This window comes from Anolis carolinensis, chromosome 3 (genome assembly GCF_035594765.1).
Source record: "Anolis carolinensis isolate JA03-04 chromosome 3, rAnoCar3.1.pri, whole genome shotgun sequence".
NCBI lineage: Eukaryota > Metazoa > Chordata > Lepidosauria > Squamata > Dactyloidae > Anolis > Anolis carolinensis.
The window spans coordinates 27,718,668-27,745,211 of NC_085843.1; the positions used below are offsets into that span (position 1 = coordinate 27,718,668).

The 26,544-nt window shown below is 39.6% G+C and overlaps 1 protein-coding gene across 11 annotated transcripts in view; it reads right to left on the bottom strand.

Annotated features, from left to right (window-relative positions):
- Positions 1-29: 29 nt before the first annotated feature.
- Positions 30-26,544, bottom strand: part of pspc1 (paraspeckle component 1) — a 66,200-nt gene continuing 39,685 nt past the window's right edge. For 2 of the 11 annotated variants that reach the window (XR_010004076.1, XR_010004073.1), the window contains 4 exons: positions 15,820-15,927; positions 11,500-11,597; positions 10,130-10,253; positions 7,999-8,278 (listed from right to left, as the gene is read on the bottom strand). Coding sequence is in view for 4 of the 11 variants with exons in the window: in XM_062974625.1 (XP_062830695.1) it covers positions 813-2,687 (1,875 nt within the window). In the remaining 7 variants the exon portion in view is untranslated. The other 9 variants (XR_010004078.1, XR_010004075.1, XR_506046.3 and 6 more) reach the window with 7 other exon arrangements.

A 26,544-nucleotide genomic window follows, 5' to 3' on the forward strand; every position in this document is an offset into this window, starting at 1 on the left:
TGTCGTATTGGTTAGTATTGACTAAAATAAACTTATTTTCTCAATTGTTGAATGTATTACATAAATGTATTATGTGATACTTACTACATAAATCCCATTGATTTGGTGGGTGTAGGCTAATAGTAAGGCCTTTGTGTACAGCAGTGCAATGTCTTAATGAGGTAGCATATTTTTGTACCAGTATTTTAATGGACTGAAGGAATTAGTCTTATCCTGTAATAGGTGAAATAGACTATGGCAGGTAAATGCAAAAGTATTTAAACCATTTACTTTAACAATAAATAAATAATTTATGTATACCCTGCGCCCTCTTCTCGAAGGGACTTGGAACAACTTACAACAGGTAATACTACAAAATTATATTAATAATACAAAATGAAATTTCAGAGCAACCAATGTTTTGTTATCTGGATGGTGTAGAGAAAGAATCTACATAACAAATAGTTGCTTACCTGTAACTGTGGTTCTCTGAGTGGTCATCTGTGAAATCCGCACATGTGGTAGTTGCACGTGTGCAGCTAGTTCGGAACCTTTAACAGCTGTTTTCAATTAGAGGGCTATGGCCCCGCCCCTCCTCCCCAGAGGGTATATATATGGCTTGCGTGGCCATAGCCGCAGTTCCTCCGCCGTGTAACGGCAGAGTCCCCAGGCATGACAAACAGCGGGGAGGAAGGCCGGGGATGTGCGGATTTCACAGATGACCACTCAGAGAACCACAGTTACAGGTAAGCAACTATTTGTTCTCTCACGTGGTCTCTGTGAAAACCGCACATGTGGTAGATTAACAAGCTACTCACCGAGGCAGGTGGGTGTCATGCCACCGCTGAAAAAAGGACTGCTCGTCCGAAGGCTGCATGGCGTTTCGATAGAATGTCCAGTTTGTAGTGTTTAACAAATGTTAATGGTGTGGACCAAATTGCTGCTTTGCATATGTCCTCCAAAGGGACACCATGGTTGAAGGCTATCGAAGTTGCCACTGCTCGTGTAGAATGCCCTTTGATATGCATGGGGGGGTCCTTCCCCGCCATCTGGTAGGCTAGACGGATGGTGGCAACCACCCATCCCGAGAGTCGTTGTGGAGATACAGGGGAGCCTCTAGTGTCCTTACGGTATTTGAGAAATAGTTTGGGTGAAGAATGAAAAGGTTTGGTTCTGTTTAGGTAAAAGGAAAGTGCTCTCCGTACGTCCAAAAGATGAAGGGAGCGTTCTAATGGTGTGGTCGGTGTTTGAAAAAAGGCTGGTAAAATAATATCCTGTGAGATGTGAAAAAAAGATGCTCTCTTGGGCAGGAAGGATAAATCAAGTCTCATTACTATTTTATCTGGGTGAAAGCGGATATATGGTTCATCTGAACGGAGAGCACAGAGTTCGCTGGCCCTACGACCCGAAGTTACAGCTACGAGAAAGACTGTTTTCCACGTGACATATGAGAGATCTACTGTTGCCATTGGCTCGAAAGGCGGTTTCATGAGTGCGGAGAGCACAAGGTCAAGATGCCATGCTGGTGGTGGAGGGGCATGGGGAGGGTTGATATTTTTGAAGCCTTGCAGAAAAAGCTGTACCACGGGGTCTTGGAAGCAAGAAGAGTGACCATGTCGTCTTCTGTATGCGGTGATTGCGGCAAGGTAGCAGCGGATGGATGAGAGTGAGAGGCCAGCGGCTGCGAGGGAGGCGAGGTATTCCAAGAGGACAGAGGTAGGTGCTAATAATGGGTCTGCTCTATGAAGGTGGGCAAAGGAAGAGAATTTCAGCCACTTCGATTCATAGGAGCGTCGGGTAGATAGCCTATGGGCTGCATGTATAATGTCCATTACTGCTTGAGAGAGAGGTCTCCGTGTATCCTCCAAGCTGTGAGGCGGAGGCGATCTATGTCTGGGTGGCGTAGACCTTGGTTGGCTGTGAGGAGGTCTCGGCGACATGGAAGAGTGACATAGTTGCCCTTTGCCATGGTTGACAGAAGCGGAAACCAAGGTTGGCGGGGCCACCAAGGTGCGAGTAGGATACAATTGGCTTTCTCGCTGTATATTTTGGCAATCACCTTGATTAGAAGAGGTACCGGAGGAAAGATGTAGAGGAAAGGACCGTTCCAATTGAAGAGGAAAGCATCGCCCAAACAGTTCGTCAGGTTTGGTGGGGATGCCCGGGCACAGTAAAGACGGCATTTGGTGTTGAGTGATGATGCGAAAAGGTCGATTTGAGGTTGGCCCCATTTGTTGAATAGCTGTAGAGCTTGGGTCAGATGAAGGGACCACTCGTGCGTAGCTAGTGTGGCCCTGCTGAGATGGTCGGCCAAGATGTTCTGTTGGCCCAGTAGATGTATGGCTATGAGAAAGATGTTGTGATCGATGCACCAGTCCCAGATTGCTAGTGTGATGTCCAGGAGGGTCTTGGACCGGGTACCTCCTTGTTTGTTGATGTACCACATCACCGTTGTGTTGTCGGTGCAGACTTGAACTGTAGTATTGGATAGTATGTCCTGAAACGCCCGCAAGCCCTTGAAGAGAGCCAAGAGTTCGAGGACATTGATGTGGTGTGTTATTTCTGTAGAGGTCCAATGGCCGTGGGTTGCAAGGTTTCCTGAGAATGCTCCCCATCCAGTGAGGGAGGCATCTGTTGTGATGGTGGTGGATGGGTCGCTTGGGCGGAATGGAACGCCCACGCAAATGTTGTTGCGATGAGTCCACCATTGAAGGGAGTGGCGGACGTGACTTGGGAGTGAGAGTCTGGTGTGTGGAGAGTCCTTTACAGGGTCGAAGGTCTTGATAAACCAGGCCTGAAGCGGACGCATCCTTAGGCGGGCATATGGAGTGACCGCCGTTGTGGAGGCCATGTGGCCTAGAATGGTTTGTATGTCCTTGGCTGAAGAGAAAGGGCGGTGAAGAATGAGGAGGAGAGATGTGCGTAGAGCACGAAAACGGTCTTCTGGGAGTTGAACTGTGCACGTGGTGGAGTCTAGTAACGTGCCGATAAAACGGATCTGTTGAGTTGGCTGAAGGTGGGATTTCTTGAAGTTGACTACGAGTCCTAGATTCTGGAGGCTGGAAAGGGTAGTGTCAACATTGTGAAGGAGGGATTGTCGTGACCTCCCAATTAGAAGCCAGTCATCCAGGTAGGGGTAAAGAGTGACTCCTTGCAGGCGGAGGTGGGCTACTACTGCCGCCATGCATTTAGTAAAAACACGGGGGGCTGTAGAAATACCGAAAGGTAAAACACGAAAACAAAAAGCTTGGTCACCGACCATGAAAGCAAGGTACCTGTGGTGTTCTGGAGCTATAGCCACATGAAAGTATGCATCCCGTAAATCCAGGGTAGCAAACCAGGCGCCTTTCGGTATTAGGGGTAAAATTGTGGTTATTGTCATCATTCTAAATTTCCGAGAAGTGATATAAAAATTAAGGGGTCGCAAATCAAGGACTGGGCATTGGCCTCCATCTTTTTTTGGGATCAAGAAATAACGAGAAAAAAATGAAAATGGAAAAAAGGAAGGGTGTAAGGGTACAATTGCCCCTTTTTCGAGCAGGGTACTAATCTCCTGGCAAAGGACAGGGGATGGGGTTGTGGATCTGATGTAGCCTGTCCTTGGCTGTGTGTGAAATTCAATAACATAACCATGTGATACTACATTAAGCACCCACTTATCTGTGGTAATATGGTGCCATTGATGTGCGAAGTGTGCTAAACGTGAACCAAAATAAACAGGAGGCTGGTGATCAGTGGAGGAAGGAGTAACAGGGTGGTGAATGTGTGCCCTTAACTCAGTGAGGGGAAATGGGTTTGGAGGTGAACAGGGGGAAGGTTTGTTAAAAACGACCCCGTGATTTAGGTTGGTACCGTCCCCTGCCCTGTTGGCGAGAGCGAGTAGATGCTGGCTGTCTCGAAGGGGGGGGGTTGGGATGGTTGCGGCAGTTGTCTGGTATTGGAACCATAGGGCCTGCGCTGGTAAGATGAGTATGGGGTCCATCTATTCCTGGGAGGGTAGTTACCAGAAGAAGTAAAGCCGTAGCTATGAGTTGTCTTTTTCATCTCCTGAGTACTCTTTAATTGGCCATCAGTGTCCAGGTGGAACAGGGCATCATCATGGACTGGTAAACTCTCCGCAGTATCTCTGCCCTCCTCGGAGAGTGTGGAAGCTCGAAGCCATGCATGTCTACGAATAGCTGTCGCCGTTGCAAACATGCGACCTGCGGTATCCGCTGTATGTTTCGCCATCTCCTTTGGGCTCTTGCAAGGGCAAGGGCTTCATGGTGGCATGCTGTAGCAAAGGAGCGGTGTTGCGGAGGTAGCATGTCGAGGTATGGACCGACCTTCTTCCATAAGTAATCTTGGTAGGAAGCCATATAGGCCCCATAGTGAGCAAGCCTAGTCACGAACCCAGCGGTGAGGTGAACCTTTTTGCCCAATCCCTCCAGTTTCCTGCCTTCCTTGTCAGCTGGGGTAGGGCATGACTTGGAGGAGCGTCTACCGTGAGTGACCTTTATTGCTAAAGAATTGGGCTTAGGTGGTCTTGCTGCCCAAAGGGTGGAGGTAAGGTCAATCCTATAGAGGCTGTCGCATCTCCTTGAAACCGGTGGGACAGCAAAAGGAGGGGTATCTGGGGTTCTGGCCAGTTGTAGGAGGTATGGTAAAGGAGGAAGAACCAAAGGAGGTTGGAGTTTGTTCTATAGGCTTCTGTGGGTTGGGTATTGGTAATGCTAAGGCCCGCGAGAGTCTCGTGATAAGGGCTGAAAATGTTAACATTTCTTCGGGTGGTGCGGGGTCTGGCGGTGGTGGCCCCGCTTGGTTGCCCTCAGATATGTAAGATTCTGAGTCAGAGGCAGAGAGGTATTGTGGTGGCTCTTCATGTTGGTATGGAGGTTGTGTCATGGGTGGGGCGTCTTGTGGAGATAGCAAGGGTGGTTGAGCTCGATTAAAGGCTGCGACTGGGCCAAAAAAATATTCTCTACCACCAGGAGACCGGTGAATAAGGTCTTCATGTAGTGGAGGGAGTGCACTGTGCATAGGTGGTTCACTCCATGTAGAGCAACGAGGAGGAGATTGGAAGAGGTCATGAGAATAGGAGGCAGCCTTTGGTGAAAGGAGGCGCTGAGCAGGAGAGCGGTGAAAAATGAGAGAGAGAGAGACTGGCTGGAGGAGGCGGAGCGATGCTTCTTTCGCTTTTTCTTCTTCTCCTTCTCCTTTTCCCCGCCAGCATGCTCCCTGGTTGTGGAGGAGGAACGGCTGCGTTTAGCTGCCGCTGACGGCGTTGGAGGGAGAGACGGAGGCGGGAGACAAAGAGAGCGTCCTGGCGTTGGAGGTGCCGAGGGGTTTGCTTGAGCTGCCTGAGGAGGGAGGAGCGCTCGCTCATAAAGGAGCGCTTTAAATCTTGTTTCTCTATTTTTCCGCGCCTGGGGTGTGAAGGCCCGGCAGGCAGAGCAAGAGGCTGTGGAGTGAGCCTCTCCTAGGCAAAGAAGGCATTTGTCGTGCCTGTCGGTATCCGGGAGCTTTCCTCCACACGACAGGCATTTTTTGAAAACTGGGGTCGCCATGTTTGGCAGAAGGAGAACGAGGTAAGTAAGGGAAGGAAAGGGAGTTACAGGAGGTTCCTATAGACTGCTGCTTACACGGCGGAAAAAAAAGGAACTGCGGCTATGGCCACACAAGCCATATATATACCCTCTGGGGAGGAGAGGCGGGGCCATAGCCCTCTAATTGAAAACAGCTGTTAAAGGTTCCGAACTAGCTGCACACGTGCAACTAACTACCACATGTGCGGTTTTCACAGAGACCACGTGAGAGAACTGGAACAAACCCAAGTCTAGAGCACTTGCTTGTCAAAGGCAGCAGCTGTAATTGACTACTGAAATCTTGTTGGACAGTATGTTAGTGCAAGCAGACCATTACAGAAGTGGCTGTATATGTTGAATCCAGGGGGGGACAATTATTGGGAAACTGAGAGATTGATGCTTACTATTAAGGTTCATTCTTGGAATCACAGAATCATTGGAAGAGACTACAAAAGCCCCCCAGTCCGACCCCGTCATGCAGGAACACAGTCAAAGCACCCCTAACAGATGGCCATCCAGCCTTTATTTAAAAATCTTCAAAGATGTCGCCACGCTCTGAGGCAGAATATTCCACTGCCAACAGCTCATATTGTCAGAACATTCAATACAATGTCATTCCTAACATTTAAGTGGAATCTTTTTTCTCGCAGTTTGAATCCACTGCTCCATGCCCTAGTCTCCAGAGTAGCAGAAAACAAGCTTGCCCCTCCTTCAATGTGACATCCTTTCAACTATTTAAACATGGCTCTAAATGTCCCTTCAGCCTTCTTTTCTCTTGGATATGAGCACTTCACTTACAGATTGTGCCCCATGTTCCAACTGATGATGCAGAGGTCACGGTCCAGTGTTGTTCTTTTATTGTAATCACTGAACCCCTCCCTTCACTGTCAATTTTGTTGTAAAGCCTTTTCTGCTAATTAGCTATTTCCTAAATTACTACATACTACATTTTAATTTTTTGTTATTATTCTGCAGTCACATAAGTTGGTTGTTCCTCCCGTCATCCCAAAATGAATGTCACGGTAAGTATCAGTATCTTCTTGTCCGGATGGGACAATGGATCAGTCCACTTATGGACTTTCTTCAAGGTCTCCCATCTGGGATGGGTGGAGCTGCCATAAATCTATCATAACACAGTTTGCCCAAAGGCCTCTCAGATGCTTCCACCCTGCTGCATCATCCAAAGATGCTGATGCAACATATACCATAGTTATTGCCATCAAGCATTGGGATTATGGCCATGTTTTTTCTGGTCTGGGGACACCTGTGAAGTCACAGCACAGGAAAAATGAACACTAGCGAACCTTGTAGTTTTTCTAAGGACTTCAGATGGGAGCAAATTAATAATGCCTGTGTCTAACATGACTTATTCTTTCATCTGACTGTTCTTTTCACATCTAATATCTACCATTTCCTTTCAAGTGGATATTTTGGCCTAGGACAGAAATTTGGCAAGTGCATTACCTGATTAATTCCCATGCTTATCATACATTTTGGGCTGAACACTGGCTCTATGGCAGCAGTCAGTTTATCCTTCTCAAACTTACACCACTTTAGGGTTACTGAAAGGGTTTCTAGCTCCAATATCCTTCTTGCATAGGTTACTACTAAGGATGCCGCCTTAAATCTAAGTAGCCTTAATTATGCCTCCTTTACAGGTTCAAAATTTAAATGTCAATGGGAACCTATGTGGAGTTAGTGGGGCTAACATTTAGAAATCTTTTACCATGTGAGCCGATAACATTTCTCTTTCTAGTCTTATTACTGAACCTAAGGCTGGCATTTGCTTGTTTAAAGTGATTGTCCAGAAACTCATTTGAATTTCATTTTGCTGAAACTCTAGCCGTTTCTCAATCTCGCATCTTCTGTGTGTTTTGAGCACCCAGAATCCCTTATCATTGGCCAAGGCAGCTCAAGCCTCTGAGAGTTGAAGATCAAAACACCTGGAGCCCCAGAGTTTGGAAATCACCGCTCTAGCATATGTACAGCATACATTTAATCTGTATTGTATTATCCCAACACCGTTCTTTGAAAACCTCCCAAGTCTCCTGTTCCAACCATTACTGCGAAAAGTGCTGGGGAACCCTGCCTGGACTTTGCCTAGACAACTCATTTTGCCTTCTGAGAGGATGACTTTATAAATGGTGTGTGTGTGTGTGTTCTGGTCTGCTTTATCTTCATAGACTTTATTCCACAGTTTAGCAGGCAACAACGTGGTCCACTTTGTCAAATTATGATCCAATTATCTACCCAGCCATGGAGAAAACCAGCACTGTATTTCTTTGCAAGGGACTAAAATGAGTTGCAGATAGAAATAAACTAACATTATGGCCCCACAGCAGGGATGTAGGAACGAGAGTACTTCAAAATGGCAGAGAGATGCCTCAACACTTCCTAGGGTAGACAAAATGGCAGGAACATGGTTATTCAAACAAGAGAAAACAGACTTTAGAGCTCTGGTTTTAAATATCATTATTTATTAATACATACTGTGCAAATGTATACAGCACTACAGAATCATACTGTAAAGAAGCACAGGCCAATGAAGCTGACTATGCTTTGGATACATATGTAATCTAATAAAAGCATTACAATATTGTATGGATACTTGTTTTCTTCTTCAGGTCCAAGGAAAATACAACATGGCTATGTCATCAAGAGGTTTACTGCTGTAAGCTCCATGAAAAATTCTTCGTAGAAAAAGTTGAATAAGATGTTTAGAGCTGCAGTCCAATCTTAAAAAAAGAAGCAAACAAAATGATAAACTATACCTTTGTCCCACTTAGCTTCCTCTAAATGTAGTCAGATAGTGATTAAATCCATGGCACTCAAAACATAATGAACTTACACAACAATACTCTAAAAGTAAAGACATATTCCTATACATTTTTACACACAGACTTAAATGGGAATCCTCACTGAACCTGAAGATACTGCAGCAAAACATTTAAAGGCTCATATCTCTTATCAAATGTATAATTTAAGACCTATCCTAAATCATCACTTTTACACTTTCCTTGTGTGTGTGTGCATTCGAGTTGCCGGTCAATTTACAGGAACCTCATGAATTTCTCTTGAGTTTTCACTGGCAAGGACATCTCATATTCTACAGGACCTAGTATTTGTTAGTAGTCTCCCATCCAAATGCTAACAAAGGCTGGTCCTGCTTGGCTTCCAAAATTGGTCAAGACCCCACATACATTAGGGCAGTGGCAGATATCTCTTTCTTTTCCCTATTCCCACCACCCAGAAGAGTGTTAGTGTGTGTTAATGTTTTGAGGTTGAAATGTTATATCAAGTTCAACTGTTTGGTGTTTTGCAACTGTGTTTCCGGCAAAGCATTTCAGCAGTGCAGGAGTTAATCACTAGACTGCTTGATTGATTGCCCACAGGACCTATGGGGCACAGTTTCCGTTTGAACTATCTGGCCGGAACTCATGAACTGTGGAATGTGCTTTCTTATCAGTTGAGTTGTGTTTGCCTTGCCTATAGACAAAAGAAAAAATGACAGCTTCGATGGCTTTTGCTGCCTTTTGTAAATATGATTTGTAAATACTGAATAAATGTTTGGACTTCAGACTGCAGATGTCTTTGAGTCTGACATTGGAGAGGAATTGGTGAGGGCAGAAGTTCGCCAATTCATCAGGGTGCTGATCTGGACAAGATGATCGATGGTGTTTGAAGAAACCCACCCAACATGCACCCTGACCCCTGGCTCTGCATACTGACAAAGAGCACTACAAATGTTGGTTCTTTGCTGGCTAGAGATATAAACAGAAAGTTGTCCCCCCACAACTCCCAAGACCCCAATCTCTCAAAGAATCCAACTGCAACTGAATGGGCAACTGAACTGGTGATATCCTAACAAACGTAATGTACACAGAGAAAAAATGCCAAACATGGCAGTTACCTGGCAGCCTTCAGACTACTGCAATGTACTCTCTATGCAGCTGCCCTTGAAGACAACTTGCAAGTAGTGCAAACTGCGGTAGCTTGTTTGCTAGCCAGATGTAAATGCTTAAATAGCTTGGGAACTTAAAGCGATTCCTTTGTGTCTCATCAATGCGCGAAAAACTACCCAGTTATCGGTGATTTTAGTTTCATTGTGGCATCAAGTTAAAATTTGGCCTTTTGTTAAAATCTATGGGATTTATTGGACTCAACTTATTTCAACCAAGTTCTGTTATACACATATGATTTTAAACTATTTGTTTAATTTGTTTTAGAAAGTTTTAACTATTGTTTTATTGTAAGTTACTTTTAAGAAAACACTACCCTTTGTGATTTAAAGATCCAAGTCTGGAGAAAGCACTACGTGGAGAAAAAGAGACAGAGAAAGTTTGCAAATCTGATGAGAAATAAGGAGGCAAATGAGATGATTGTGTAAGGTGCCTATGTGCCATCCACTGGGACAGGGAAGCTCTCCCTGTAGCTTCTGAGATTATTCTGTGCCTTCAAGCTTCTGTCCATAAACAGAAAGATGGGAAATGCAATGGCAAAATGTATTAAAACTTCAAAAACCTACTAGAAATGCCTTTTGCCACAGAAACATAAACTGCTCATTTCAAGGTTTACAGCTTGCTTACTCTCAAAAGAGGCTTCATCCATATCTTGGCTCATTCGCTGCTTTGTCCGTATCTTGGCTCATTAGCTGCTTGTCTGTAACTATACAGGATACAACAGTGGTGAAAATCATCCAGCATAGATCCACTAGAATTAGAAAAAACCAAACAAACCAGTGATGCTTTTTAACATTTCTATGAACAAAGCTCCGAAGCCATTTTTTTGCATGTGGTGGTGGCTTTGTCAAAGCTGAAAGTTTTTCTTGCTACCACAGTTCTGGCACCCAGATTTCTCTCTAACCTTTTGCCATCCTCTGTACCATATTCTATTTCATTCAGAACAATCCCATCCAGTCAGAGCTTTTCAAAAAGACAAAAAAAAGTATGTGTGAAGAGGTGATCTACAAAAATTGTTCCAAACAGCACAAGTGGAAATGCATTCTTCTAAGACAAACTACCACATGGCACTACCCAGCTATTGGAAGTTATATGGTAACTGTCAGGTAAATCCAAAGATATTCATACCATAGGTAGGCAAGAGTTAAAATGTTTGGTGTTCCAAATCCTAAAATAAGACAGGACAGCACACGACTGCTTTAGAAGAGGAGAATCACACCCTTTACAGACCAGTTTTTCCCATAAAATACCTGTAATTTTTCCATGTGAAAAAATATCCCACACCAAAAAAGTTTGGCTTCAGGATTTATATCAAAGCAAAAAACAAAAGAGCTGCTTCAAAAATTTTCGAGTGTCTTTTCTCAAAGCACCCATTCAAAGACATTTCATAAGAAATGCTTCTTAAATTCTTTCCACTTGGACCCCTTTTGCTCTCATAAATTTTATGTGACTCTGGGGACATAGGTATACAAAACAGGTATAACAAACATTTACTGGTAACTAATCAGTATTTCCAAGGCTTACTAAACAGGTTGATTTTCTTTTTTATGAAGTTTATCTGAAGCATCTTCTGCAGAGTCCACTGCAAACACTGTATGACAGAGCCATATACATTTCTAGAAGAGCCACTAGATGACATAAGAAAACTTTTATTGTTGCCGATTTTTGGGTACACCAACACTGAGGTATGGATTTGGCATCAGGGCCCACAGTTTAAGAAGCAATAATCTATCCTGCTACCCAAAAGTAACAAGCCTTGTCTGCAGAAAAGAGAAGATTTCAGAGCAACCAGGGCAGAATCAGTAGGCAAGAAAGCTCATACTGCCATTGGTCATCACAGAAGGAAAACTATTTTCAATCTTGCAACTTGCTTTTGGAGAATCCTTTATGACTTTCCTGCCCAAAATGAATATAAAATGCATCAGGCAGAACTTGTATGTGGAGAAGGAGCAAAGGAAAGAAATTAGAGAAGGGAGAAGGAAAGGAAAGCAAGGTACCTGAAACAAGAACGGGTGCAGCCTCCTTCCCTGGTTTGTACAGATCATGGGTGATTGGGTTCAGCTTCAGATCCACTTCAGCACTTTATAAGTATTTCCTAAAAATAATCAATATTTCATTATATACATATTTAGAAGACACTGTTTTAATAACTTCATTAACCTTCATTTGACATTTCACAAACTTCCTAAGCGTGTTTCCCTGCATTAGCAGTAATTGATCAAAAATTCAGCATAGCATTGCATGGCTCCCCATCCATCCACTTGAGCAATACAAAAACCTGCAATTTTTTGGGAGAAACTGAATAGATAAAACCTTCAAGGTGCACTCCATATCCCAAATAAACATGAAATTTTTCTCCTCTCCCTTCTAAAAGCAGAAATTCAGCATATATGGGTAAGCTCGCACTGCCACTCAAGAGTATACAGGATTCCTCTATACTCCAGAGAGATAAATGTGTGTAACACCAATTTTCTCTAAACTCTTGAAGTGGCAACTTATCAGGTGAAAGAGCCTCAACATTAGTGTTCTTTCGGTATACTTGAAAGGTAGATAGGTTTCTTCTCCCCACCCTAAACCAAAGCACACATGGAAGAGGGCTTTGGATTCTTGCTGCTGGTGAACATTCAATAAGGCGTGAGGGAAAGGAATCCATGTATCACATCTAATTGTAGGACAAAAATGCAAACGTCCCTTTCACTGGCAGGTTCTACCAATAAAGCAATTCATAACCCCTGCATGATTTTGACTGGGTATGTTCTACTGAAGAAGCCAGTTAATCCATCTACTGCGGAGTCTGCTATGTCAGTGGTTCTCAACCTGTGGGTCCCCAGGTGTTTTGGCATACAACTCCAGAAATCCCAGCCAGTTTACCAGCTGTTAAGATTTCTGGGAGTTGAAGGCCAAAACATCTGGGGACCCACAGGTTGAGAAGTACTGCTCTATGTGTTCTCTCTGTATTTTCTCAGCACTGGTTGTAGAACCAGTAAGCCTATATGGCTAAAAATGAATGGTGAAACTAGGCATCTGAGGCCTTGATAAGAACTTCAAATAGGATTAGCAGAAATACCATGGTCATGAACACCAAAATCCAGTTTTATAAACAGAGAACACCCTTTCCTTGGAAAACCATTTTTAAAAAAGACATAGCAGGGTACATGCAGCTCATACTTAAGGAGTACACTTTTCTCAGCTTAAGAATCAACACTACTTTATTAAATTGCACAATTAAGCTTTGGTATACCCCTAGTTCTTACAGATATCTACAAACTGCAATTACTGAGAAAGTGCATACATTCTTATAACTGGGAGTGTTTACTCCAGCTTCTCAAAGTAATAACTTGCTATTTGGTCAAATTATCCTCAAGTTATGTTCACACTGAAACATCAAATGTATATGGCACAAAAATATTTTAACAAACAAATTTGATACTTATAGTGGTTAGAAGAAACAAATTTATGAGCTCAGTTTGTTAAACTATTACAATTAACATTTTAGGAAAAATAAAATAAAGTGTGACTATGGTCACAATCCTTTATTGCTTAGCATACCATAGAAGGGCCAAGCTGAGTGATATTCTTCTCTCTGACTTCCTGAAGCTGAAAGCACAGCCATACTGTGCTTTGTGGGAAGAAGGATGAATTACAGAAGCATGATAACATTAGTATTGAGATTGGGAAGGTCCCAGTGCTGCTGTAAGTATTTCACAATCCTGCCTGTTCTCCACAAAGTATGAAATGACTGTGCAGAGGCTGATCAGAATGTTTGGGCTCTGTAGAGAGGGTGGAAAATATACATGCTTGTATGTCCCTTATACAATGCCAGGCATGGCTACCCAGGTTTCTTATCAGCATGAAGCATTCACTTCTTAAGTGTTCTCTTTTGTTTTTATTCAGAAATGTTGGCATCAGTCCTCAATGACAACATTGGTAAAAAGTAATTTTAAAACAAAAATAGATTTAACACCAACACTTTTAGGAAGGCAGCTTTAAAAATTCTTTAACCAGTGTCAAGTTTCAGCTGTTTTTTATTCACTGCCTGCATCAAAGCCATGATCAATAGGCCACAGTCATGTGAAGGCCTGGGGCAAGGCGTCCTCATACTTGCCATTGCTAACTAATGGGGCCATACTGAAATAAAGGTCAGATATCAGCTATGCAGTGGCATTCTGGCCTCTGTGGCAAATTGAACTAAGAACAACCAATAGGGAATAAAATGACAATATTTAACTCTTCAACTCAACGGGATGCCAATTCCTTTCCACCCTGAGTTTCTTATCCCATTAACAGGACACTGGATTTTTATCTTACAACCTGCATGCACGTCAACTATCCCATACATATCCAAGCACCACAGCAGATATATTCATTTAACTTGGTGCTGGGGCTAAATTCTACTACCAGCAGTATGCATCTCACTTTAATGTCATAGTAAAGGCCATAATTTTAAAGCAAGTTTCAGCCCAGTTCCATCCCGGTGGCACAGTGGGTTAAAACCCTTGTGCTGGCAGGACTGATGACTTGAAGGTTGTGTTGCTGACCTGAATGATGCCGGTTCGAATCCAACCCAGATGTGCTCCCTCTACCAGTTCCAGCTCCATGTGGGGATATGAGGATGGTAAAAACATCCAGGTGTCTCCTGGACAATATCTCTGCAGACAGCCAATTCTCTTGCAACAGAAGCGACTTGCAGTTTCTCAAATCGCTCCTGACAAAAGAAAGCCCAGTTCCATGGGACCTTGGGGGCTGCCCCAACCCTCCCCCAAATGTTTTCTTAACTACTGTACATTTTTAAAAAATCAAAATGGTCTGAAACCCTTTAAAAGGTGGGAGGTATGCGCCAGTACAAAGGCTGTTGTAAGCCCAAGAGAGATCATTTTTAACCACACCGTTAACCAGAAATGATAAATGGTTTAATACCTTTATTTATAAATCCCTCTTCTTAACTTGAAGCAGTCTGTGAGAGGGGGTTCAAAATATGGGCAAAGAAGGGATTTTGAGGGGTTCAGAAACTGTTTTTAAACAAATTGAGGGTCATTGGAGATCTGAAAAACAACCTTGTGGTTGCTTACAGCCTATAGCACTGGTTCTCAACTTGTGGGTCCCCAGATGTTTTGGTTTTCAACTCCCAGAAATCCTAACAGCTGGTAAACTGGCTGGGATTTCTGGGAGTTGCAGGCCAAAACACCTGGAAATCCACAGGTTGAGAACCACTTGCCTATAGGCTGCACTTCCCCTATTTCTGATCTAAGACTCTGGAATGGCTCTACTGCTCCAGCAACTGAATATTAATAATCATGAATTGTAATAGCAGCAGAACTAAAAACCCATCTCTTTGCCTAGAACAAAGATTAATTTTGTCAGTTGCTTAGGATATATGGCTGCTTCAAAGTGGGATTAACCAATGCTAGCAGATGGCGGTGCAGCTTGTCTCTCCAAAACAGACTTCCTTACTGGTGTTTTAATAGTCCAAGAAATATCTATCTTGTCAATATTTTGAAGTTTCCTTTAGCTAAAACTTAGCCTTGGGTTATGACATTGCCTGGATTCAGATATTGCTTGAATTACCCTATTACACCACAGTGGTTTCTCAAACCACTTCCCTGCAGCAGGATCCTCATAAAAAGTCTAGCATAAGGGACTGCAGGTTTGAGAAATTTAACTTGATTTGACTGAGAAGCAGAAATGCTCTCTGCCAATTCAAATAGATGCTATATCTAGGCCTAAATATTTTGCAGCTTGTCAAAAACACAAAAGGCATGGTGTACAACGATTGTCTTAATGCAGTCTTCATATAGTTTGGCTGTCATTACAAAGGGGAATAACACTGCATTTTGAACTCACTGCCCTTTTCCTACAATATTCCAAACCTTCTGCTCAAATGATGTTTAATTACATTTCTAACTTACCACTTGTTCTTATGGAGGTTATCAATACTGCACCATGATTTCTCCTCCAGAACCAGGATAGTTGAGAATACAAGCTAGAAAGCTCCCAATTCATAATATGCCTTGACAATAAACTGTCCACCTTCAACAATATTGCTCTTATAAGGTTAATTAAAAATTGCAGATAAATTACACATTTTGTTCTTTGGCAGTTCAAAATGTTCAGTATAAATCATACCCCAAACCGAGGTTGAAACGGAAGTGTAACATTCTATTTGCCCTCTAAACATTTACAGTATTTCCCCATCCAGCATCATCTTCAACATTTTAATTACATATTCCCTCTGCCAATACACCAAAGACTGAAATTGGGAGTGCTGAAAACTCTCAATATCCATTTACACTGTTGTATCAATCCATTAAAACAATTACCTTTCATTTGCAGTATTTCAAGCAACTGTATCCCCATTATGTCCTTTTCAGTCCATATTTTTCAAGTTTATTTAGGAGGATGTCGTATATGATTAAGTCAAAGTCTTGCTGAAAGAGAGATATAGTCTGTTGATGGTACCCCTTTGCAACTAAATCATTTATTTTAGAAAGAGAAAGGAACTAGGCTGACTAAGCACAATTCGCTTGTTTCTCATATTACCATCACTAGCATTTTCTTTATCCAATAACAACTTCAATTTTACATACAAAACAGTAATAGCAACAGAACCAAACTGACATCACCCCTAGCATTTTAACAACACTCACTTGTTGCATTTGTTCTATAAAGGAGAATGTGGAGCATGTTTAACCCCACATAATTAGGCTATTTTTTCCTTTTGGTATTTTCAAATCTGATAAATATCAACATAACAGCAGGACAACTAGACAGTTTTTGCTTTGAAGAGCAAATGATATATGTTACCCCGCCCCCACCGGACAAGTAGCTCATCTCACTTTGAATTGAGAATAATCATCAGATCCACACTGATTCCCAAATGAAATCTACCGGGTATTTAAGCCTGTATCCTATTATGTTATTTTTCCCATTAAGGTAGCACATCTACATTTCAAGAGTTGGCACAAAGGTGGTAATCAGTATTCAGTATACTCTGTTGAGTTTTACTGCACAAGTACTTGTGCAGAATCATAGTTCAATCAGTTTTGTAAGCTCTTGCACATCTTCTTTACACAACTTCTTGTTTAAATACACTTAAAAACTCATCAGTGGGGATTGCCATTCAATGAGTGCTAAAATGGAATTAAGCTTCAAAAAGAGCCAAAAAAAGCTATCAGGAAATTCCTAAAATATATATCTGGAAAATTTACTCTTCTCATATTTTTCATTATATTTAATATTGAAATTTCTTTTTTTTTATTCTTTCTGAGCTGCCTTTGTTTGAAAGGCACTTTGAATACCATTTAAAATATACATAAAGTATGTCTATATCCTTTTCCTACTTTAGCTGAGGTGCACAGTTCCCTTACTCGTTTTTGGGGAGGGAAAATGACAATATATGTAAAACCCAAGATACATTATTTCAATATTGTATCCAACAATGTATACTTGTCAAGCCTACCAAAGAGGAATAGACAAAAATACTGATTTTAGGTATAAAAGTGGCTAAACACACGTTTTGGATTTATGAATATTCAATCAGCCATACAGGTAAAGTAGTAAAGACACTGGAAGTTTCTGCTTTGGCTTAAAGCAGAAAAATCTATATTTTATAGATTTCCCCCTTGCCCACCCAATGCAGTGCCTCTCTTTGTTTCTTAGCTAAGACTAAACATAAGCCCAAATCAATTGTTGCAAAAGGCATATATACTTTTTATACTGAAGAGTTCATAAGAGGGCCACTATATCATCCTTAGGTCGCACTTGCCAACACAACTGGGCATCACCATAGGAAATGAAACTGTTTTGAATGAGTACTTCAAAAATGTCTTTCAAGAAAATATGTATATATTGATATATGAAAATTCCCATTTTTGCAAGATACATATTCATGATCAACATAAGAACTAAGTACATCTAATTTGAGTGTTTATATATAGCCACATACTTGTGTGTACATGTGCATTGTGCAATCTAAAAACACTGAAGATAAAACCACACATTTTGGGAAAACCAGTCTACCCCATGAATGGCCAACCTTTCTGTGTTGGTGGGCTGCGTGTTCCTGTGAGGCAGGAGGCAATGCTGATGGCTGTTACACAGGCTTTTGCAGAGGAGCCAGATAAATGTGCCAAATAGCTACTGGGCAACAACTGCAGAGGAAACTGACAATGGCAGTGGATCTCTCACACACAATGGCAGTGGCACCATAGCTAAGTCTTGTTAATACAAAGTGGGGGGGAATAGTAAGTCTCCTTTTGAAGATCTTTTATCATAAAAACCATGATTCAAAAAGAAACAAGAGGCAGTGCTAGAGGATGAAACTCAGGTCAGATGGCTCTCAATGAGGTAAGGGGGATACAGCAGGGGACAATTACGATGATCACTGGGGCATGACGCAACTGAACTCAAGCCGAAAGGATGTTCAGCTGCCCATGTGTTCAGATATTAAAATAAAATCCGAAACTGCCCAACACATATTACAGAATGGAATGCGAGAAGCATGAATTAAGGGAAGGTAAACATAGTAAAATAAGAAATTGAACATAAGAACAGTGCAATCAATTATTGGGAGTGAAAAAGCTTAAGTGAACAGGAATTGAATATTTTAAGTCAGATCATTACACAGAGCTTTGTCAGGAAATGAACATCTAAGAAGAAGTGAGGTGACATTCATAGTGAGCAGACATGTAAAAAAAACAGTCAAAGGCTATAATGCAAAATCTGACTGAATTATGTCGTAAGACTTTAGGAAAAAGCCATCAAGATACCTAAATCCAAATGTATGTTCCAACTACAGAGGTAGGCAAAGAGGAAACTGAAAGTTTCTATGCTGGAGTCCAGCAGAAAAATGATAATAAACTAAAACTTAATTGATTGTCAAAGATTTTAATATGATAAAATGTAATTATGATAATGTATATCCTGTACTCAGGACAAGATGCTACTGTTTGGATAGAATACAGAAGGTCAGGCAAAGTTGCATTTTATCAACCTATCTGTTAAACCTGTAGGCTGAACATGTTACTTGTAAAGTAGGGTTAGACTCAGAGGAAGGAAGCAACAAAATGTATTGAAGATATGCAGATGACAGAATACTACTAGCAGAAATTAGCTATGATTTACAACCATTACTGAAGAAAGTCAAGGAACAATGTGCATCAGCAAGTTTAGAGTTTAACATTAAGAAAACAAAAACAATTATCACAGCTTATTTACATAACTTTCAAACATACAATGAAAAATTGAAATCAAGATTTTCCATATCTTGGCTCAGTCATTAATCAGAATGGAGACTGAAGTCAAGAAATCAGAGGAAGACTAAGACTTGAAAGGGCAGCTATGAAGGAACAAGAAAAGATCCTGGAGTGTCAAAATATATCACTGAATATTAAAGTTAGGGTTGTCCATACCATCGTATTTCCCATTTCTACACATGGTGTGAAAGCTACCGTATGTCATTTATTTATGTCATTGCTATCCCGCCTTTCCCATATGTGCGATTTCACTGACACCACAAAGAAGAAATCTGATAGGAACAAAATCAATTTATTTGAAATGTGTTGTTGGGGAAGAGGTCTATAAATACTGTGGACTGAACTAAAGACAAACAGGCCTAAAGCAAATCATCCCTAAACCTTCTCTAGAAGCCAAGATGACTAAACTGGGACTGTTTTACTTTAGGTGCATCATGAGAAGAGATGACTCACTATTATTATTATTTTACCCCATTTGTACCCTGCCTTTCTCACCCCAGAGGGGACTCAAGGTGGCTTACATAGGCACTTATTCAATGCCTACAAATACACATATCGGACATACATATAAAATAAAGCAAAATTTAAAATTCATACAACAGCATTAAAAACCTGATAATTAATTAAAATCACACCATCCACAGGTCATAGTCTAAAGCTGTTGCAAGGTCATTGCACAAGTTGTACATCTCTTATTGCACTACATTCTTATCTAAAGGTTTGATCCCAAAGCCAGGACTTCACTTTCCTTCTGAAGGCTAGGAGAGAGGGGGCTGATCTTATATCGCTAGAAAAGAGAATAATGTTTGGCAGAGTAGAATGCAATAGGAAAGTGGTAAATCGCATTCCAGATGGAGACTCAATCAAGGAAACCACGGCTCTGAATTTACAAGAGCTGAGAGGGCTATTGAGGACAGGGTAACTGAGATCTCTCGTTTGTGTGGTTGACTTTATGGCAGTTAACAAACCCACATGTAGAATCAACCCTTTGGAATGAGCTGAAAAAAAGGAGAAGCTACTGCTCAATGTATCATTCTACTGTCATATCTACTAAAAAAGAAACGTTTATAAATAAATACATAATAAACGTTACTATTTTCCTAATTTCATTCCAAATCTATCAAAGTTTTTTCCTTAAAGTTTATGAATTTACAAGTTTGAGAGAAAACTATTTAAATTACCAAAATCTAATTATCTAATTATTCACCAATGAAATAAATTACATAGAAAGTAAGTTTAAACAAATTATGACAGACAATTATGACAAGAAGGAGTAACAGTTTTATTATCTTTGCATTATACTGAATATCTGTAAGTAATGGGCCGTTTGGGGGGAAAGAAATGATTCTTTCAACATAATGTATTTTGCTACTAATAGTATTTTCATACCACCACCTATAGTTGACAGTTTAAAATTATAGAGTTGTGAAGAAGTCATAATGTATGAGATGCAATAAAAGAAAGTGAATCTTCATACTTCTCTTACAGAAATGACATATTAGTACCTTATTAGATACAGCAAAATTTGTACAGTGGAAAAAGGCCAGGTATTAAAATAACTAAGAAATAATTAAAACCTTCCCAATCAAGCCCCCTTTTTGTTCTATGATTGTATGAAGAAACTATAGCCATCCCTCCACATCCGCATTTTGACTTTTGTGGATTCGATTTAAAATATTCTCACTAGGAATTCCTCCAGTGTGACTCTATGGTGAACAATGCCAAAAGATCTACAGAGAATTCCAATGCTATTCTATGGGCGGCTTCCAGAGGATATTGACCGTGGGGTCATACTGGAAGATCTAGAAATTCATAGAGAGGTGCTCTTTCAGGTTAAAAAAAATCTCTATTCATGATTTTACACATTCACAAGGGTCCTGTGCTTCTAACCCATTCCTACCGGCTGTTAGGAATTATGGGAGTTGAAGTCCAAAACACTTGGAGAGCCACAGTTTGCCCATACCTGCTATAACCCCAGTGAATGTGTAGGGCTGACTGTATAATGCAATGTTTTACATTCTTTTCTGATTATTACAAAAACATAAAGCAGAATCCTAAATTCTAACTGGCTTGAGAAAATATCAGTGGGGGTGTCAATAAGTAAACACTCTTCAAACCATCTTGGGAAACATATGAGGTTTTGGAAGCAAAACAGCTCAGCTTCCCCAACATAACATAATACTCGGCATAAGTTCTGCATGTCACTTTGTCCATCTCTATTTAGTCTTACCTTTGATTGAAGCAGGCACCAGATAAGGCCAATATCCTAGTTCCACTTCCACAACACTGAGAGCAGGCTTAAAAGTCTTTCTGGAGCTCTACCTTCTTAAGCCATACCATGAACGTGCAAAATGACAGGAAAAGGAGACGCTGTTTGCTACTGCTGAAATCTATGGTTTAGTTTGGTTCATACTCTTCTATATTTTTATTCCTCTGTCCAAAAACATCTAATAAGGATAAATTTATGGTTTAATTCACATGTATATACATATAAAATAAATGTACACTAAGAGGATAATACTAGCCTTCATTTTTTCAAGAAATACATGGAATAAGATCACAGGTACTGTATATGATGCTGGAGAACGAAGAACAGCAGTTTTTATATAAACGATCCAAAATAACAATTTAAATAGAAGAGAGCACAGCACACTTGTTGTTACACTATACAATATTTCTAAAACAACTGTGGTTTTCACGAAATAGACCATTAGGTTGGTATAGCCGAATGATGATCATGTTTTTAAGACCTATGTTCTGACTACTTTGCATTTCAACCTCCATGCCTTAGGATATGAGATAATGTAACCTAGCTAGCATCATTCAGGTGTGCTAGAAAGCAACTGCTATCATCCCAAATTAGCACTGTCACTTTTGATTGGTTCAATTTTGTCCAACACATATGTGCTAAAACAAAAACAAAATGCGTAGTACATACATTACTTTATCTTTAAAGGGGCTGGAAAACTACTACAGATGTATCAAGCAACTGCCCAAAGTGGGAAACATCCTAGGCTATTACTTGACACTCGTAACATTTTAAACTTTAACCATCCAAAAATTATCAGGATAAAAACAGCGTTCTTCCCCTTCTGGTTGTGATTACATATTTTGTCCTGCCCTATCAGACAAATGGAGGGGAACAATCGCTTTAGGCCAGTGGTTCTCAACCTGTGGATTCCCAATGTTTTAGCCTTCAACTCCTAGAAATCCTAACAGCTGGTAAACTGGCTGGGATTTCAGGGAGTTGTAGGCGAAAACACCTGGAGACCAACAGGTTGAAAACTCCTGCTTTAGGTGGTTTACTCATCTATTGTTGAAAATGAACATTGCTCAGTACATGCTCCTTTTTTATTCAGAATTGTTCAGAACTGAATTTATGACAATTAAAAACATATTTTCAATTAAAATCACGCCATCCAAAAATCTTAAATAGTAATCATGTTTTAACAATGTTATTTTTCTTAACTTCTATCATTTACTATTTTAACTTTATTCCTTTTTAATGTATTGTATGCCACCTTGTAACTCAAAACTTAGTGTTGTAGCAAACTAAGGCCTGGGGGCCACATGCGGCCCATCATAGTCATTTATCCGGCCCCTGCAGCAGCAGCTCCCTCCTCCTCTGCCGTGGAAGGTGTGTGCGGGAAAGGGAAAGGCGCATACCTTTCCCGTCTCCTCCCTTGCCTGGTGTGTGCCTTCCAAAGCTTTGCTTGTTTATAATGGTATTTTAATTATTTAATTAATAATTAATTGTTAAGGGGTGCTTTGCTAGTGCTTTTGGTGCACAAAGGTAGGAGGTTGGACTAAATGGCCCAAGGGGTCTCTTCCAACTCTCTTTATTATTTTTATTATGATAATGATTAACACTGAGGCTGTATTTATTCCTGTTTTGTTTTTTTTTTACTTCAAAATAAGATATGTGCAGTGTTCACTGCATAGGAATTTGTTCATAGTTTTTTTAAAAACTATAGTCCGGCCCTCTAATGGTCTGAGGGACTGTGAACTGGCCCCCTGTTTAAAAAGTTTGGGGACTCCTGCTCTACTGTATATAAAATTTTATAAGTTGTTTGTTTTATTATTGTTATGCTATCATTTTTTTCTTTCAGTAAAAATTACTTTTAAAAAAACTCACTTTGAGAGAAAGGCAGAACACTAATTAAATAAGTAAATAAAATGTGAACATATGAAAAGCTGATTTGGTTTCATGATTAACCATGTCGATATCTATCTTAAAGCACCATAACTCATGTAATTCAATTATGACTTCATAGAGGGAGCAAGGGCTAGGGAAGGCATCATGCTGATTAACCAATCTATCAGAGGATCCTTTTATTCCAAATTTTACCTTGATTTTAACTGTATGGTCTCTGTTAACAGTCTCCAAGTCACAACCTAGTTATTAATATATTCAACTATTAAATAAGATAACTCTAAATAAAATGGGAAAATAATGAAATCAACAATCTAATCAGGGCCTTTTCTTGGTCATTTAAGACAGGATTTCAACTGTTTAATTTGAATCAAATAAAGGAATATAAATAAAGTATATTATATCAAATCCACCCTCTTATATGTATATGTGTGTGTGCGTCTCTTCCCCCCTCTCTCTATATATAATTAGCTACCATTAGACATTCAAATAGAACAGCCTAGATTGTATTATACATAAGCAAAAAATTATGCTTTTTCTCCATTATGTTAAGATGAATTCAAAAAGAATAAATTCAACCTATGAACTCTGAATGAGAATCATTTACAGTATTCCCTCACTACTTCGCAGTTCACTTTTTGCGGATTCGATGTTTTGCGGTTTTTCAATAAACTCTAAAAGACTATTATAAATCATAAAAAATTACAATTTACAGCCTAAGGAAGGAAGGAAGGTGAAGCCAAAGGGAGAGAAAAGGAGCCCAAGAAGAGAAGGAGGTGATTTATCAACACACGATTGGTTGATAAAGACTTAAAATAGTGTATAACTACTAAAATAATGTATAAATATTAAAATAACTGTAGTGTCCCTACTTTGTGGATTTTCACTTATTGTGGGTGGTCCTGGAACCTAACCCCAGCGATAAGTGAAGGAACACTGTAAATATAAAGTAAAATCTGATTCAAATGACTAAATGACTATTTTTGCAACAAAGGCACATTTTTAAAAAAAAGAAATGCAGAAATACAATATTGCAATTACATATGGTATGCTTCATTGAATCATGAAGATTAATATTGCTCAAACTACAGAACTTTACACCTATCACTTTTCTATTAGATCTAAGAAATAAATCACTCTGAACAGTTTACTTTTGTGATGAATTACTTTTTGCAGTAATGAGATGAATCCAAGTTAATTTTTGGCCTTCAATTGCCATGGTTGTAATTCAGTATTTGGTAAGGAAATGAGGCATCTGCTAGAAACTCATTATGAGGTGTGTGTGTACTGACTAATTTGAGCAATGACGAAGGAAGGAGGAAGAAATATTATTATTATTATTATTATTATTACTACTATTATTATTTCCTGTATCCCACCACCATCCCCCCCAAAGGGACTCGGGGCAGCTTACACCCAGCACAAATTGCCTAATATGGGTGAACTGCCTTGTACTTTAATGAAGAAAAACTGTCTTGCAATGTCTTCTGTATTTTTTTCAGAGTTTTCCGGATGCAGTATCTGAAGTAGTCACTTAATGAAACCAAAGACCATCTCCTGGTATTTTCCAAAAGCACAAAGTAAGATAATAGTAACAGAAAACCTGTTTGTAAAGAGCAACTTGGCGACTTACCTTTCTGAAGTGCAGTAATAACTACTTGTAGGGTGATCAAAGTAATTAGTGAAATTAGTTTTGTTTTTTTTTAAAAAAGAAAGAAACAGTCTAAACTCTGATGTAAATATACTACAAATGTATTGAAGGGTATTTGCAAAAACTAAAAAATACTTTAGTTGCTAAAGGCCATCCATAATCTGATTTAGTCATATTAAAATTAATATTTTAAAATCTGTTTGGAGGGATCACATTAGAATACTGCTTGACCAGGAAATCTAGTTTAGATAAATTATATGTTAAAGATGAGAAAGGATTAAATAGAAGAGTTCAAGGCAATTATATCTATATACAATGCCATCTAAATCCAAATTTTGTAGCTATAATTATAAAGAGTATACTGCAAGAGACAAAACAAAGGATTGTTTTTATAGAATGGAAATTGTCCAAGATAAAACTATAAGAACTGTGCTGTTTATGTACATCCAATACTCTTCAATAATTCTATTATACAAACAGTAAATATATTTAGTATAGGATAATAATTTCTTCTACTTGATGTGTATTTACAAAAAGTAAATGCCATAGGTAGAGGTGTCCAAATGCATTCTCTAGACATTTTTGTAAAGAAATTATATGCCATAGTTCAGTTCTAAACTCAAAGTCTGATAAGATTCACACACATTGCAAAACAATGGCTTCCCACAACATCTTTGTGTCTCAGATTCATGAACACCTAATCCTTTCCTTCTTTTACACACCAAAAGTCTGCTGAAGTTCTAATGTTATACTAATCGCAGTTCCTCATAACAAATTCAGTCATCGCAATAATTTATTTATGAAATGGAAAACCATGTTTTCCTCTTACATTTCAAGAAGCTATTGCTTTACATCTTGCAGTTTCCTCTCTCAGGTGACTGAGCGTGGATGACAAAACCCCTTCCTTCTCAGACAATAATATTGAAAGATGGGCTACAATATTTTTCCCAACAGAACATCTGAACCAGGCTCCTTTCCTGTAAAACACTTCCCATTGATTTCAGTTAAGATTAGTCCTTGGAACCTGATGAATTTATTTACAATATAAATAATTTTGGGTGACTCTTACTGCTAGGTGTCACCATAATAATGTTCAGCTCTCAGTTCTTTCCCCAATACTCTGTCTTTATTATGTATTAACAATCTATGAAATTTTACGACATATATAAAAGTGGTATATGAAAACCCTATCCAAGTCATACAGCAGAACTATACAGAAAGTAGTCATGCAATTCTTTCTTCTTTATATCACAGGCATTGCTGAAGATGTAGTAAAAATGATAAGCAGTTAAGCACACATACTCTATCTTCAGTAAGACAATGTTTATCGCAGGAAAAAGTTACCTAGATTATTTTGTGAGGCAGTGAGAGAAAATTATTATAATGAGGCAGTGGGCTAAGAACTAGATCTAAGTTACCAAAAATTTGTAATTAAGCCTATGAGTGAATGGATTTGTTCATTCTGATGTCTGCAAGTTTCTCATTTTACTTCATTTATTTTTCACGATTACTTGTGAATTTTCTTTCAAAGCCCACTTGAAAATTTACTCACATTCTTGTGCATATTTTCCTCAATATACACATTTTTATAATTTATTAATGACATTTATACCCCGCTCATCTCACCCCAAAGGGGACTCATATGCATTTTGGAAGCAATTTTCTCTATACAATGCATATCTATACTTTATTTTCATGATACTAGTTTCTGTGCATGTTTCCACTAATATACTTATTTTTCCTTTTCTTCCTCAAGAACATGCTTGTGGAAGCAGCTTAATTCAATAAGGTTATTTTCAAATGATTAAATTCTTTGTTTTCTGAGTAGATTACATTTTATCATGTATCAATGATAACTCAAATTCAGTAATATTTTCTTTAAAAATTCACACAAATCATGCAATTGCTTTTATAAAATGGTATATAAAATCAGATATGTAAGACAACTCACCTTTTCATCCTTCTAATATTGATACTACTGAGATTT